Below are 17,760 nucleotides of genomic sequence, written 5' to 3'. Positions count from 1 at the left end.
CAGTGGACTACGTGTTATCCCACACGGATATGCCATAAACATGGATCTCCCTTGATCTCCCTTGTCCCTTGTAGCGTTATCTAACTCATAGAGTTACAACTTTACTAAATTACAAATACAGATTTTGCAGAGTTTACAAAATTTTTATTTATGCACAACTATAGACTAACATGAACACATTTTTAATACATGCACGATTTTTTAATGTGTGCACGCATGAATCTTTCCCCATACAGGACCCGAACATAAGACATACAGTTGTGAATTGTTTTTTAAATATACTTTTTACTGGTGTATTCTCCATTATTGACTAACTGCTGTATGTTGTTGTTCATGTTCTGAAGTGAAAACTGGGTTTACAGTTTCAATGACTGTCATTTTTGTAGGTTTAAATTGCTGCGGTCAATTTGACCCCAAACATAAAAGATGTGTGCTTATGTAACATAATTGCTGGGTTCATTTAGATTTTGACAACAGAGGATGCAATAAAAGTGCTCTTATTGTTAGGCACAGCCTGTTCACATGGTTTCATAAACACAAATTGTTTAATAAATAAATTTGATCTAAACATGACAGCATTTTAAAGAATTGGTGACTTTTTCAAGACTTATTGAATTAACTTCATATTGACCCATTTTTAAAATTCCATATTCATTATTCATTTCTTAAATGTAAAATATTGTTTAACCCTCCTATCATCCTCAAAAATCACTAACACATTTTACCGTTGGAGTCAATCTGACCCCAGGGATATTTGCCTCCAGAAAATGATTTACAGAAAATTGTTGACCAAGTTTTTGTGTCAGGCACTTTGTTTATTTGTTGAATACATAAATAACCCCTTGATAATGAAACCTTGACCTGTCCTCTAGCGCCACCATCAGGCCAAACCTTTAAATTAGAATTAATTTATCTTGAAAAGTTTTCATCCAAATCTTCTCAAATTTACTTACAACATTAATGACCACAAGAGTACGAACCCTACTGATTTTGGTGACGATGTGACCTTTCCTGCAGCGCCACCATCAGGTCAGATTTTCAGTTTTAGAGTTAGTGTATCTTGAAAATCTTTCATCCAAATCTTTTCTAATTTGGGGTGCACATTCATGACTCTCACAGAATGAACCATATTTATTGATGTTGGTGACCCCCCTATCCTCTCATAAACATATTTATTTACTTATTTTTATCTCCTTTTTTTGTAACATATTTGTGGTTAGTCACTATAAAGTCTCACTCACCCCTCCTCTTTTGTTATCCGGGCTTGGGACCGGCAGTGGCAGAGTTAAAGAGTTTTTTTTTCTCTTGTTGTTGTTGTTTGTTTATTTATTTATTTTTGGTTGTTTTGTTTGTTTTTTTGGTGTGTGTGAGAGGGTTTACATGTTTGAAAATTCACCCATTTGTGAAACAAAAAAAATCATAATGAGAACATGAGTCAGATAGTCAGAACATGGAACAGTTCTTTATGCCCACAGTCAAGCTTCTAGTCTGCACTACTTTACACAGGATGTGCAGAGAGTGTGTTCATGCTCCTTGCAGACATATTTCTTGCATAGCGAACAGGTCATGCTGGTCTTAGAATCATTTCGGGTGGGACAAACCTGACACCTGCCAATATTGTTCCCCTCCCCCATGTCATGTATCAACTCAAAAGTATCAGCTCTGCACCTCAGAGAAACACCAATTCGTGTAAAATGTGTTCAGCACATTGAAAAAATATCATCATGATAATTTTATGCTTAATCAATTGTACCCATCAAATTTGGAAAAGTCATGAAATATGAAGGAAAAAAAAAAAGGTCAACTATTATTTTTTGAATGATAAACATTGAATGAGGTCAAATTGACCCCAAGGATAATAGAAGGGTTAAAGCCTTTAAAAATATATAATGTATAATATTTGTACATACATCCATTTGTGTACTAAATTACAAATTCTAAGAAAGAAAGTCATGATGTCACTCACGTGACTTCTGGGTGTGTGGTCTTTCTAATTATATATCTTCATAGATAACTTAGATAATGCAGTTTCATGACAAATGGCAACTTTCTTGACTTGTAAAACTATCTTTTAAATTGACATTATATGTGTGATTCCTGGCAAAATTCAAACAGGATCGAAAATTAATTTTCCGCTCACCGCGAACACTTCATATTTTTCCAAAGTTAGGTCCCATGGTGGTCCACTGGACAGGGCGTGACTCCAGCTCTCTTTAGGTGTTTAGGCTAACATAATATAACCACAGCACGTAGTAGTAGGTTATCATCCTGACTTCTTACCACTAAGACTGTGTCATCTGTCACCAAAATATAACATTAGTGCTTTCAATAAATATTTCCAGACTAATGATCTGTCACCTTATCAGTAGATTTAACTTACAGCTGCACTCCGAGTTCAACTTATATTCAAAGTTCAGCAGCAGAAATCAGTTTTGCACTCCATCATGCTCCCCTGGAGCTTAGTGCACCAACTGGGTGTAAAAAAGAAGGTCTTAACTCTTATGCTGGACTTAACTGCATCCGACATTGTGATTGGAGTGCACCAAGCCTGACGGACAATGGTCGTAGCAGCGTAACTACAATGCACATCCATGTGAGTATATGCGAATTGATGACTGTTGCCAAGCAATACACTTCTACCCAAAGCGCTCTCACACTTATCCTGACAAACAAGCTGGAAGAAGATATATGGATAATAATATTAATCTAAAAGAAAATATAAAAGAAAAGCAAGGTAAATTTAACACATGTAGAAATCAGAAAGCTAACTGAATTGTATGTAGAACATAAGACAGTCCTCAAAGCCAGATTAAATGATACAAGTACAAACAGGGAGGAACTGTCAGTGTGGAAATCAGTCACTGCATCCATCAATAATGATTTGATAGATGACTGCAGACAGTGGAAGAAGTCAGAAAGAAATTGAAAGGTCTTTTATCCAGAGCCAAAAAAGATTCATCCACTCTTAAAAACTCGCCGACCTTCCCTGAAGATATCCATTTACAGCACCATTATCATCAAGCTGTTTGGAGACTTCCCCCACCTTCATGGGTCTGAACGGGATTGACAGTACAGAACTGTCAGCTGCCGTCGTTGATGGGTGCGAGTTGGACTGTAGCAGCACAGACTATGGTGTGACAGCTGTCAGCTGCTGTCAGAGTGGTAGGTTATTAACAAAGTAACTTTATCCTAGAAGTAACTTTTTTCCTACAGCCATCAGTTAGGCCTACATTGTTCAAACAAACTTTAAATACAATGTTGCAATTTCACAGACTCGGTCGACATCCCCACAGAAGAGGTGAGCCCAACAGTGTACCTAACAGTACACACACAGGTGCAGGAGGAATCACAAAATCAGTCTACTGCCCCCCTTCCAAAACGAAGCAAGAAGGATTTAGCAGCGCTGCAAGGCGTCCTTGTTGAGAAGGAGATCCTACCAAACTTAAAGCAGGACATGAAAAGTTGGAGCTAGAAAAGGAGAAACTCAGACTGGAGATTATATTACTTGACAAACAGGAGAACAGAAACAATGTCTCTGGTCAAGAGAGTGCGTAAATTCACCATACAATAATGAAGATGATGGTGATGTGTGTCAAGTTTAGTAAGGATCCCCCTCAGTCTTTTGTTCTAGACGCTTAGAGAAGTTTTTTTTATTTCAGGCGGCAAAAAATAAAAATAATAACAATGGCTGAATTTTTATTGACTTTTATTGAATATAACTGAATTTCATCATTGGTATTTGTGGTACTGAAATGGGTATCAAGAATTGTGGAGTTTCACTGGTATTGCCTACTAAATGTCTGGTACTGCACCCAGAGACATAGTAGGGTGTAAACCCAACAAAACTCAATTTCTCCGACTCTTTGAAAAGAAGTTGAGAATTTACTCACATATTTTCCTGATGCAAGTGCTTATTTTATTTATTTATTTAATTATGTATAGAAATCAGTGCTATACTTTTAAAATTAAAAAATCATGTGAAAGGCCTACTTACCCATGGATACGCTATTACACGTCTATGTACTTACCCCTGTTGTGTTCATGCGCGTGCACACCATGCGCGCCCCTCGGCCAGCTCCATAACACATCCGCTTCCTCAGTGTCACATGACTAGGTTTCTGCTGTCATCTGTTCTCCAGCAGCAGCTAACAGAGCAAATCGACCAACGTCAGCTTTCTCAGGTTATCTCCTCTTTATCCGACGATGGCGACTCTGGTGGGAAACAGGGCGATGGACGTGAACGGCTTGGCAGCAGCTGCGAGGACACATACCCAGGCCGTGACCAGAAATTACATCTCTCAACCCAGGCTGAGTAAGTATAGAACATTAGCAGGCTGCGGAGCTAGCTGCAGCTGGAACTGTTAGCTAGTAGCTAACAAGGTTGTTGTGCTGCATTCAATGACAAGCCAACGGTAAGAAATGCGAAAATGTCATTGGAATATACAGTTAATGTTAATATATAGTAGGAAAATATAATGACAACATACGTTTCGTGTTTGTTATTGGGAAAAGCAATGCTTTATATTGATATTTGCTGTTACGGTCCTGGGTTAGTGAACATGGAGCTGGATGAGCAAATTTGATTTCAGTAACTTCCTCAATTCTAATTTTTAGAACTTTGCCAGAAGTGTTATCATAGTAACAATGTCTCGGAGCAGTTACGGTTGGTTTGCAGAAGGTTTGCTAAGAATACTTTGTATTCCCAGTGAACCAGAAAGCTGCACACGGGCCAGTAATGTTAGCAAGTTAAAGGCTACAAATTAGGAAGAAACAGATAAGCTATTTTTGTCAGATAATTAAATGCGGCACAATGTCACGGTGTTGTAGTTTAACTCTCAACTAATTTTTTGCCTTACATGCTGTATTTGTAAAAGTAGTCACATTCATGTATTCGTGTCAAATGGCAAACCAGCTAAGCTAACATGCTAACTGTTGCTAACGGTGGCTAGTCGCTGCGCAGAGTCATTTTAGCTATACGTAACATAAATTGTATCCATTAATTTAACTGAGCACAATAGTCAAAAAAGGTGTCTTTTAATCTCATATAAGGGCAAATGCACTATTGTCGCTGTTATGACGCCTGCGGACAAGCTCATCTGAAATTCACTAGCTAACGCGGTGGATTAGCTAACGCTGCAGACAGTCAGCTGACTGATGGCAGCCACATGAATGAATGAGCCTCCGTCCAAATGTGTTTTTGTATGTATTGAGTTGAGATTGGAACATCGAACGTGAGCTCTACTAACTTTAAAATGTCCTCACTGCAGTATAGTTACTCTGTGGCACTATAATCAGTGGTTTACTTCAAAATGCTGCCATGTTGATGTTGAAGGTTGAAGCACGGACTGGTGACAGATGGATGATCGCTCATGTGACACGATCACATGACGGGTGCCGCCTGACGTTGTGTTGATGAGACCAGAGAATCTGCTGTTTCTGGCCAGATGGAAAGAAAAATATTTTTATTTATAGCTACAATTTCTGACAAAGCTCCGTAAAGCTTACAAATAGAATGCTCCGGAAAATACACAATTATATTGGTTTGCTGACACATTGACCTACAGTTGTTTGATAGATGGAATCTGTTATTTTAGTACAGCAATATGTCCAATGCTGTGAAATTGAAGCATTGCTCCAAAGATTTCTCCACGCTGATACAAACAGAACTATTAGGAAAAATATTATTTTTTGGCATAAATGATGTCATATTTTATAATGAATAGTAGCACAATGTTTTCTGTCTTTACATGACCATTTCAATCCAAAAGACATGGTGGTATATTGATATTACATAAATGATGTGATCTGTGGCTAAATAAGGTGTTAAGTCACTATATGGTAACATGGGATAAATGTTGTCTTTGACACTTTTTAAGCTGTATGATTATTTACCTTTACCAACTTAGTCATTCTATCCACATTATTGGTGATGATTTAGAGAAACTTTCACTATGTCAGGTGAATATTTTGTGAAAGCAGTCATCACTACAATACTGTGAAGTATTTGGTCAAAATATTGTGATATTTGAGTTTGTCCATATTGGCCAGCCCTAACTGTATATTATTTTAGAGAAAATGTGTATATTAAGATATACTGTATATCACAGAATAGCCTAAAATGGAGATAGGCCATATCGCCCAGCTCTATACAGTATTTATTTGTCTCAAGTGTTCATGTTGAAATTTATAATTGTAACACTTTTTTCTTTGTTGACCATATCTTGTGGACTGTGTCAAATTTGTACTTAGGCTGTTATGCTACTGGGTAGGGTGTTCACACTAAATGACAAATGAAATACTGAAGTATTTTTAAGATACATTGCTATTAACATTTCTGATAGGGCTGCACAAGCATGTTGCGATTCTGATGATTCATGATTAGTGGGAATGAAGTTTTGGATCACAATTTTCATTTTTGCTTGGGGAAAAATGTCATATGTCATGATGTGACATATTGCACTTGGCCATATTCAGTAAAATTTCAAATTTCGTCAAAGCTGCAACAATTTATTGTTTATTAGTTGATGATTTAATTAATCACCAACTATTTTGATAATCGATTAATTATTTTGAGTCCCTTTTTTTTAAATAAATGTCCAAATTCTGTGTTTCTAGCTTTTTATTTACTCTTCTTTGACAGTAAACTGAATATCTTTGGGTCACCTTTGGCTTTGGGAAACAGTGATCGACTTTATCAACTTTTTCTGACATTTTATGGACCAAACAACTAATCAATTGATTGAGAAAATAATCAACCAATTAATCAATAATGAAAATAATCATTATTTGCGGCCCCAAATTTCACAATCAAATTATTTTTGTTTGCATGGTGACTTGCCTTAAATTGGTTGTTGAGGGATGAATAAAGTGTTTTGAATTGAAATTGAATTACATTGAAATTTTCAGGTATTCATTAGGTTTATGGCAGATAAAAGGACAGACGCTGATAGGGTTTTGATTATGTCAGAGTTTGATATGAGTGTGGTGCTTTGGAAATGATTAAACAGTATAATGAGAAGAAAAGGTGTAGGTAATTATTAGATTGTTTTCCTTCTCAAATAAAACAGACATCATTCAGCCTAAGCAGCCTAATCTCCCTGAGTGACCGCTGTGATTTGTTGTGTTCATGTGGTGGCCTTTTTTTTGGCCATGCTGATTACATTATTGCATTAAGATAGAGAGAGATTGATAAATGTTGGTGTTGTTTGGGCTCTTGGCTCTGTGTGCTTGATGTTGATCCTTTGCTGTGACTTTGATTATGCTGTTGAACATGGCCTGAACCATGAAGCCAAGAAGGTGATGTTTTCTTTTTTTTTTTTTTTTTTTTTTTTTTTTTTTCTCTTTGTGCAAGTGTCAGGGAAGCAAGCATGGACTAAAAGCCTCTTAGCAAACAAGAAGGAAATGACTTAATGGAGCTTGGGCTGTCTGAGAGCTAAGCATAGAGGATGCAGCATGGGATAAAACCCTTGTCCTAAAAACATCTAACCATCCTACTTCTGAAATTCTCAAATACTTTTTGCAGCTGAATGACTCGCCATTTTTCTGTCATCAAATACATTACTAAATAGCAGTGCTCCCATTCCAATGAGGTAACAATTCAGAGCCAAATGATAATCTCAAATAACTGTTAAGATACTTTTCATGTGCTCCTCAAATACTGCAGCTGCTGCTTTTACAATATTTGTTGCATGCTGTAAAAAAATTTTTCTGGTTTTTGCTTTAATGTCCCTAACACTATTTTAGGCATTCAGCATATATTTTCAAGTTGATCGATTGAGTAAAATTTAATTGAACTAGGATCAAATAAATATCTAAAATATAAAAAAAACTTATATGCAAGTATATGTGTTTAATATGCAGACCTTTATATCTTTATATGTTTCAGAATTCTGTCAGAAAATATTCAGTATGTTGCTGTGGATCTGGACCCGAGTGCACCAGCTGGGCGTTTGCCTGGGTGTAACGATACATCTGACTTAGAAAGGAAATTTACAACCAGTTTAAGGTTAAGATGACTGCACCAGTTAGACTTAAGCCCGGTGTGTGTTTACCTGGGTGTAACTTTTAGGCCTAGTGTGGAGCAGGTATAAGTTGGAGACTCAGACTTGTATCTACGGTAATTTTAACGGAATCACACAGCCAGAGAGGAGAAACAAGTATAACAGCACGTCTTGTTTACAGGATGATTAATAGGGGTGTCGCGGTTACCGGTGGCGGTAAACCCTGGTAAAAATGTTGACTATAACAATTACCGTTTTAATTTTAAAAATATATATTATTGCGGTGTAGGCACCATGAGCCTTTCCAGTGTCTCATCTGAGTCTGCTGAAGTTGCTGCGCAGGCGCACTTTGTAGCCTACAACCCCTAACAAACTTCAGATGAGACGGTGAAATGAAGACATGGCATTATTGAGTGCTAGTTGAAGGCACAACAATGCCATACACTTTGTTTGTTTTAACCATTTTAGTTGACAGTCACTACGTGTGTATTACTATATAACAGGGGTCCCTAACTGGCGGACTGCGGTCCGAGTCCGGACCTACACACTGTCCTATACGGACCTGGACCTATAGCCAATAAATTATCAAGAGATTTTAAATTTTGACAGTACGCTTCTATTTTAACTGGAGCAACTTTTCTTGTCTTTCCGCCGCTGGTTTATCTGATCAGGAAACGCACAGACCAACTGCAGAGAAGCTGCATGTGGAGGAGACTGTTGTTAATGACGGAGTTTATTACAACAGAAACTAACGTGATGGTTAATGACATCGACACCAACCAGATGCACTTATAAAATTAAACAACTGTATAAGGAGGCCTATACGTAAAACAGGAGAGTCTGTGTTTCTCTGTGAGAAACTTTCAGATCTTCTCACAGCAGAGTGAACAGGTGAGGGAGGAGAGGAGGACAGACTGATCACTAATCAATCATTGATACCGTCGTCTTCTCGGACTGATTAAAAAAATAAAAATGCCAAAATTGGTGACAAACCAAACCTGGGTGTCCACACAAATAAAGTCTTTATGTAAAACACTGCAGAGTGTAACATTGTGCTGTTTACAGACAGTCTGCTGTCATTAGTTTGACAGAGAGACAGAGGGTCATGTCTAGAAGGGAACCCTAGACCTGCGAAAGATCGCGCGAGTTTGATTATTTTAGTAGACATAACGAATACAAATCTCGCGAGAGTTGTGCAAATAAAGAGTTACCTTCTAGACACGACCGAAAAAGGTGCGCAGCTCCAAAAATAGAAAATCATGTCGCGGTGCCGATGTTTTTAATGTGGCGGGCCGCCATTAATAAAACACTATTCACTGAACCACAGAGAGTCACTGAAATATGTGTAAGGAGAAGGGAAAGGTGCGTGATAGGGCTCGCGTGGAGGAAGGGGGCCTGTCTTCAGATAGGCCTGTTAATTGTTGTTGCTGATCAGGCCTAACACCACTGTGTCATCAACAAACTTGACAATGGAGGTATTGCTGTTGTTTGCTGAACAGTCATGTATTAAACACACTTTTTAAAAAATACCGCGGTAATACCGAAAACCGTGATAATTTTGGTCGCAATAACCGTGAGGTTAAAATTTCATACCGTGACACCCCTAATGATTAACAAGAGGGCATTTGGAAGAGAAAGAGTCACCCGTGACAGGACAAATCTACTCGATATATATTCATTTTAGCAGAGAAGCTGTTTGAGTTAATTGCAGCTGCAGCATCTGTCAAACAGAAACATGGCACTGTCCCTCACCCTGAAGGTGCTGATTGCGCTCAGTTTTATGCCAAAATGGTATTTCTTTAGTGTAATGTCCTAGTTCCTAAAGAGAACAGGTCAACGTGGGGGACAATTTCACAAGGGAACAAGTGCGAGACGGTTTGCCAGGGTCTGCATTACATAAATGTTGTCATCAGAGGGTGTATGTATAGGCTCAGTGCATATCCCCAATTTGTTGTGACTGCATAGACCATTAAGCCAATCCTGTAGATGCCAGTCTACTGCGTACGTGTGTAACGTGCTCCCCAAGTGGACACCAGAAAGTAGTAGAAACGGAACTACTTCCTGTCCATAGCTGTCCTTTCATTTGTCTGTTGTATTTGTCTGGGAGTATAATTTACAACGTCTCTGCAGGGGCACAGACAACATTATATATCAGTTTTCACTGACCGAGTAGTTGATGACAAGTAAACTGATCCTTGTGTCAAATGTGTGAGTTGCCCTTTGAGGGACACAAATGGTGAGCTGGAAGAAAAGTGAGATTTTTGGGGTTTTATCATTAAATCAAGGAGAGTAGCTTTCTGAAATATGTCACAGCTAATCATTGTCATATGAAGTGATGACTTGATGCAAATAGCTTACTGTGGAGATTGTAGAATGTATCCCTGATCAGACTTGGTATTATTTGTATCACAGAATAAAGACATGGCAGCTACAGACAACAAGTGGCCTCAGAATCAGCCATGATTCTGTCAGGTTAAAGCAAATTGTAGGATACTGAAGGGAATCGCAGACTTTATTCAGTATAGCCAGTTGCCAGGCATGAAACAGTCTATAAGATCACGATGTTGAGATGGTTTTTCACTACCTTATTGACTTGACAGAGCTCTAAGAGAGGCAGCTATTGAAAAGCCAGAGACAGAGCAGGAAAATAAACAAATAAAGAGATTTCTCATCAGACCAAGTCTTTTCTTTTAAGAGGCCTTTGTCTCTCTCATGTCAAATGCGACAAAAGCTATTAGCCCACGAAATGGCTTGTCTTTGTTTTAGTAGTGCATTCTGTCATTTAGTGCTATGAAAAGACATGGAGCAAGGCACTATACTTCTTTGTGAAGATTTAATTAACGGTAATAATGTAGTCACGATAAACAAATGGCTCATCTGTCACTATGAAAGTAATTTCTATAAAATCAATGTTATTTTTGTAACAGTTCTATAATCCACATTCTAATTAGGCTTAAGCAGCTAGCTTGTCAGTAGAAAAAAAGAAACTCCCGTGGGCGTTTGCCATTCTTTTCATGAAAGAACATTAAAATGTAGGCTAAGGATTTGACACCATTTCTGTCTGTTGCATGAACAGAAACCAATCCACTTGAGTGGCACACTTGTTTGGCTGACCACTCATCATTGATTTCCTGACATTCTTCTGCTTAACAATTGGTGGGTCATTTAGAGAAGGAAGTGTGTATTGTCTAATACAAGAAATTCCCCACAGCACTGTATTAGTCAAGAAATCTCCATAACAGTGATGATTAAATTTGTGTATTGAGCTTGGTTTTGGGAAGTTCTTTAAAGCCTTTCTTTCCATTGCATGGTATGGCTTGGAACAGCTGAACTTGCTGGAACCTTTCTTTTTTGATTTCCACTGGCAAAAGTTGTGGGTAGTGCCTGGTACTTTTTGTGTACCGTGGTTGATATTCCAAGAGAGCTGGGCGGATACTAAAACAGTGCAGACCACTGATTGGTCAAAGAGAATTGTCACGTAAGTGACACAGAGCAACCAGTCGTCTTGTAGTCTGTGCTCTGATGCAGGATTTCCCAGACTCTCCTGTGTTTTTCAGCAGCCTTTTGTCTTGCTGCCTTCAGCCTTTTCTCGAAAAAAAAAAGTTTGTCTCCTTGCTGTGACAGTCTCATCCAGAAAATCAAGTACACCATCCCCTCAGCATCTCCCATTGTTCCTGTGTTTGTCACGTCAAAGATGATGTCACAGCAGTTTCACGTGGTGTCGCTATGACAATCAGCTAAGACTCTCGCCTGCATTGAAGGGATACAATCTGCAAATAAAAAAACTGAGAAAAGTACCTAGTACCAAAAGTGAGCTGAGCTGTCGAGTGGCGCAGAGCCGTACCATAGAGTAGAAACGAGGCTTAGTGATTGAGCCTTACTGATGTTTGAAGTGGCACTCTGTGAAAATGGCTGATTTCACGACTGCTTTTCTAAAAAATTCCATTCCATGTTACAATGTTTTTAGGCATTTTTTGTAGTGAAATTTCACTAACCTATTGAAAAAGGCTCAGGATTACAAAATTATGGAATTCTGCTTTATTTGTAAATGAAGAAAAAGAGGCAGAATCTTTTTGAAGCTCAAATACTCAAAACAGCACAAAATGATAAACATTTATCAATGTTTGATAAGACATTGATTGTGTTGTTGTGTTCTTTTCAGTACTGATGACAAAATAACAAAATATAAATCCAAAAAAAAAAAGTAGTTAATATTGAAACAAAGCATGGAGTCGGTTTGTTGAGACGTATGTGTATGCTGCTCTGATTGGTGAAACTTGTTGGAAGCTACAATGATTGGTCAAATTTGTGGAAAAGTTGCAAAGTTTGGACAAAATTGCAAGGTCGCACAGAATTCACACAGATTGTTTAAATTTGTGTGAACTGTTGCGATCACAACTTCCTGGAGGGACTGATTAATGCTAACCAATCCATGTCCTGGTGTGTCTACACTGTGTTCAAGCCTAAACTTTGTCTCTGGTCATAATGAGGAAACAGAATAAAAAGCTTTGTGAAGTGAGTTCCTGGTGTGCCAAAATGTGCCTCAGCCACAGCAGATGGTTGTAAACTGTTGCTCTGTCAAAGCCCATGCTTCTAGCTGTTGTAAACAAAGCACTCCGCCACCTTTGTAATGAAGCTGTTGTGTTAACGAGCTGCCTTTCTCTATAGACGGTGTATACTACCCACCAGCAAAAAGGCCCTGCAGACACTCTGCTTGCAAATTTTCCCCTGGTTTGCACCTGATTACATTTCCTCACAATCACTGCCGTGAGGTGGGGAGTCCTATTTATATGAAGTACCTGTGTACCTGCAGGGTTAAAAGCATGTCTCGTTTTGTAGGTGTGTCAAAACCAGGAGCAGGACTGACGTCAAAACACAGATTGGTTGGAAAGGGGCGTGTCTCTTCTGGCTGCTGTTTATGACCCCCTATGATTTTACAGTGCTTTTATTTGTTGAAAATGCTGTCTGCCATTTGTTAGCAAACCATCTGACTTGGCCTTCATCTGTTTTTTGGTTCATTTGTAGTTGCAAAGATTTTTTTTCTAATGTTAAAAGCACCAAGCACTTTCTGCAGGTTGAAAACTTAATCCTGGATGTGTTTTGTGCTTTTGTAAAAACATAGTATTTTTTTTTCACTAGACAAATCCAATAGATGAAAAATGGAACACCCTTTCTCAAACTCTTGGGTTGGGAAATGAACTTTTTAAAATGTGAACATCTACCAGCAAATGACAGATAACTGTTCAAATTCACCAGCCCCTCAATAATAGGTCATTATTTTGTGTCTGAAATCTACCAGCCAATTTCATATTTTACCAACATTTGGCTGGCATTTTGTCATTTTATCAAATCCTAAGGATATTTTCTGCCTTGTTATGAACTTGGTGTTATTTTTTTTCTTCTGAAGGATACAGCAGTTTAATTTAACCCACTTTTTGAGATAATAAAGATATAGTCATATAGTAGATGTAATGTAGAGAATCTGTTGTGCAGAGTGAATGTGCACAACACATTTTTGCTGACTTTGACATGGGCCAAGAAGAGAATATATTCAAGATAATACATACCATATTAGGGATGGGCACGATTAATCGATGATCGATAATTGATCATTAAGAATTTTGTCGATCACGTAATTTTTTTTTCGATTTTTCGACAGTGTTAAACAGAGTTCATGTAGTGTGCGTCGAGAAAGCAATGTAATGAATTTCATTATGTGGCGGTAGTAAAATATCCCACCAGCGGGGGGCGATATAGCAGAGAAAACCGCCTGCGAGCTGACTTCTGCCCTGCCGCCGTATCTGAAGGTAGTAAACATGAAGCGTGCACGGCGAACAAAAACAAGTAGGTTAAGTAAGCTATAGCCCGGGACAGTTACCACCGTAGCCTTCATGTAAACCTATAGGCCTATAATGTGTTATTGTTATGTGGGACCTCCCTCTCTCAGTCGTGCCTTCTGGCAAAAAAAATAAAATAAAAGGTCAGCTGCGAGTCTACTTTGTTCTTTGATTAAATGACTATTAGTTAATAATATGATGTTTTATTTTTGTGTTTAAAAGAGGCGAAATGTAGCCTATTTATTTTGTTTTAGAGAATAGCCTACTGGCTCTTATTTTGTTAAGATCCCGAGTCCCGACGCCTCCGCGTAGGTATATTTCTATTGTTTAACAGTTGCACATTTAAATTGTAAATCGCGCAAGACGTGGATTAAAGTTCTCCTTAAATTATTATTATTTATTATGATTTTTTATTCTGTCTAAAAGAGGCGGAATTGTATTTTGTTTGAGAAAATAGTACTGTCACTGGCTTTTATTTTGTGAGGAGTTTCAGCCCGACGCCTCGCGGTGTTTTTTTAACAGTTGCACATTTAAACTGTAGCCTAAATTGTGCAAGAGGATTGTTGGATTAAATTGAGAAAAATCAGACTGCCTGTGGTATTTTTAATCATTTTTTCTATCAGACATTTCTTAATGATTAAATCGATAATTGATCGTTAATTCTCATGATTATCGATCAAAAAGTTTGTCGAAAATGCCCATCCCTATACCATATACCTGTGTGCTGTTCAAATGGGGAAAACTCTAATTGCTCATAAGTCACTGTTTGGACTGCAGAGTTGGATGCTATGGATTTAGGTGATTGCCTTCCTTGAAATATTAATTATGTAGCTTATACCTTGTTATCCAGAAGCCAACTATTTCTACTACCTGGCCTTATATTTTCAACTTGTAACCCCCTCTGTAAGACAGGGCCTCTTGACTAGGCTGTATTTCAGGACCTGCAGTTAAGATTGCCATTGATATTGAGCACTAGTGATACGTTACAAATTATTATTTTTTTTTTCAGAATTATGTTTATTAGAGAGTAGCAACAGTGAACAGACATTGAACAGACATCAATGCAGATATTTTGCCTCTCCCTGTTTTTCCCCATTTTTTTTTCCCCACCCACACAATAGCAACTCCACCCATAACCCAGCATGCACAAAGTTGGAGCCACTGCTACACTTTTTAGAAAATAAAAAAATAAATGCCAGAACGTGGTGAAAATGCTGGTCAGTGTCTCCCAAACAAAGAAACCTGAAAATAATAAATATAGTTGGTGATCAAGTCAATAGTTTGCAAGCAATTGATCAGTCATTGCAGCTCCCATCATTCTTTTTCCTGTTCTTCTTGAAAAATTGGCAATTAATCAAATTACCAAAATGCAGTTGACAGAGTGACCCTGGGGTTTTTGGCGGACCCCTGTGGGACTGGGGCCTCTTTGCCTGGTTGATAATGCAGCCTCATTGAGCGGCAGTTAGATTGAGTCAGTTAGTGGAGTAATATAGTTTTTTTTGTACATACAGTTCACCATGCATGTGGTCTACTGTGAAATACAGTTTTAAGGGGCCTTCACATGACAAGAAATTTGCTCTTCGCTCACCGCCAGGTAGAGCACAGAGCAGACACGGAGGAGCTCAGGTATACGTCATCAACAAGAGCGAGCTATTCACCGTTGCTAGGCAACACCAAACGCTCCTTGTCACTCCGGAAAGAAAATGGACGAGGAGGAAAAAGCAGACTCCTCTTCTTCAAAAACAAACCACAGCTCTATGTGACAAAATGATAGGATTTACTGTTGCTGAGCTAAACGACAGTTTATATCTACGAAGCACTAATCCTGTCACTGTGTCTGCCTGGAATAGCGAACGTACACAAACAGCTAAACTAACGTTAGCATTGTATTTAGCTTAACGGTAGCTCGTAAACTCTGCCTAATCACAAGCCTGGTAGCCCGATCTGACTACTGACATTTCGCCAAGCAATACTCTTCCTGCCGAGATCGTGGTGTGATTTTAATGTGGTGTTACACAGTTCAGGGAACTTGGAAACACAGAGAATGAGTTTTTCTTCCATTTTCTCTCCCTCCTCTGTTTGTATGTGTCGCTTTTGGCTACGTCACATTCAGCTGTTATCTCATTGGTTGCGCTTTGAAAGGTCAGCGGCAAACGAGGTCAAAGTTCAAATAATTTGAACTTTGGGCGCAGTGGTTAGCAGCAGATCTGAGCGGTGCACACGCATCTGGTGGAAATCCCTGGTAAGATAGGACAGATGCTGATATCTTTTACTCTGCAGCACATCTCTGCAAAGAAGGACTGATTAAAAAGATGCCACATCACCCCAAGTTAGCTCTTCTGGCTAATGTTAGCCAGCAGCAGACTGCTGTTCACAAATGACATGTAAAATCTCACCTCCTGTTCTGGCTGAAGAATAAACAACCTGTGTTGATGTGTCTCCTCAAACATTTTCTCATCCAGACACGTTTAACTTCTGTGTCTGTTTTTCTCATGGCAAAGTTTTACCGCAGCAAACTGTTGCACCGCGTCAGTCTCTGGTTTGTTTACATCTGCTTCCCCAGGAGATCACGCGAAATCATGTCCCGCGAAATCCTGCGAGATTCCATGATCTTGCAAGATCACATTCACCCGATTCATAATCTTAATATAAAACTATAATAAGCCCTGGCTGTAACCTGGAGGACTTTGGAGAAAAATAGTATTTAATGAATATTTAATAGTCAGTGTCTTATTATGAATAGCCAATTTAATTTTTACAAAAAAAAGTAGCAAAAATGTTTGTGAATGCTGTCAATTACAGGTCTTAGACTGAAAATCAGAATCAGCCAAAATCGGAATTGGTAGGTTAGACCCTTCAAAAAATTGGAAATTGGAATCGACTAAGAAAATTGAAATTGGTGCACCTCTAGTTTGGGTCCCTGTGGTTGATTGTATTGTACAGTTTTTTACAGTACAGCTTTGATATTGGGGTACTGCTACCTTCAACCATCAATTCTCAATGTAGCAACAACAATGCACTGCAATTCTGAACTTATTTAGACATTACCCAGACGAGCTCTACGTGAGAACACAAACGTCTGAATCAATTAGACTGAACATGAAATGGATCGAGGCAGTGTGTTGATGACGTTTCTATTGTGCGACTGGTGGAAACAAAACACTCCACAGTGTTCTGTTTGCGTCATGTCCTACTTCCTGCACGGTTAACCCAGGCACCACCCCTCGCCTTTGTCACCTCAGCAACAATGTCCACAGAAGGCTGTAGAATGAGGGTTAAAAGTATTTTTATCTTGTTGGTTTATTGACTCACTGTTGCATGTTTTTGGCTGTGTGTGTCTGTGTGAGTGTGTGTGTGGGGTGGAGGTGGTGGGGGGTGTTGAGGTTGGTTGTAGGTTTGAGGCAATTAGCATTCCCATGTCCAGTGGGGCTGTGGGAATCCCTTGAAGTAGAGGCTAAGACGTGATTGTGAGGCTGCACATCACAGCAGCTACTGCTTTGTAGCGCTCATTTATTGTCAGAATGATGATGCGCCCCCATCTCCATCCCAGCTCCGACCCCCCCTTCCCTTCAAGTTCCCCCTCTTTCAGCTGGGAAATTGAATTGTGTTGGAATGCTCTGTGCCTCTTTTCTCTGGCACTTGAATGGGCTCTTTAGTATTTCACACCAAGGTGTCCTTCAGGGTGCGAGGTCAGGCTACCAAAACAGCTTCTAGTGGCGGATTAGGACCAATTAACATCTTTGTACACAAAGGGCTCTGGCAGCTGAACAGGCTGCAGGGTGACCCACACTGCCGTTGCATGCCAAGCCAGGGGACTGCTGCACTTGAGCTGAAGTAGCAAAAGAGGGGTGGAGAAAGTTTTCCAAACCTAATGGGAAATGTTGCTACTTCACACCTCATGAACGTATAGCCCATTGAGCAAT

The 17,760-nt window shown here is 38.9% G+C and overlaps 1 protein-coding gene across 1 annotated transcript in view; it reads left to right on the top strand.

The window, feature by feature from the left end:
- Positions 1-4,098: 4,098 nt before the first annotated feature.
- atp6v1ba (ATPase, H+ transporting, lysosomal, V1 subunit B, member a) overlaps positions 4,099-17,760 on the top strand; it is a 51,529-nt gene continuing 37,867 nt past the window's right edge. Inside the window, exon 1 of the mRNA XM_084736353.1 lies at positions 4,099-4,312. Within this exon, the coding sequence (XP_084592479.1) occupies positions 4,204-4,312 (109 nt within the window). The 5' untranslated portion in view covers positions 4,099-4,203. The remainder of the gene's footprint in view (positions 4,313-17,760) is intronic.

Source organism: Lutjanus erythropterus, chromosome 14 (genome assembly GCF_056507025.1).
Source record: "Lutjanus erythropterus isolate fLutEry1 chromosome 14, fLutEry1.hap2, whole genome shotgun sequence".
NCBI lineage: Eukaryota > Metazoa > Chordata > Actinopteri > Lutjaniformes > Lutjanidae > Lutjanus > Lutjanus erythropterus.
Note: the sequence above shows the minus strand (reverse complement) of the source record. Positions and strands in the feature narration are given on the sequence as shown.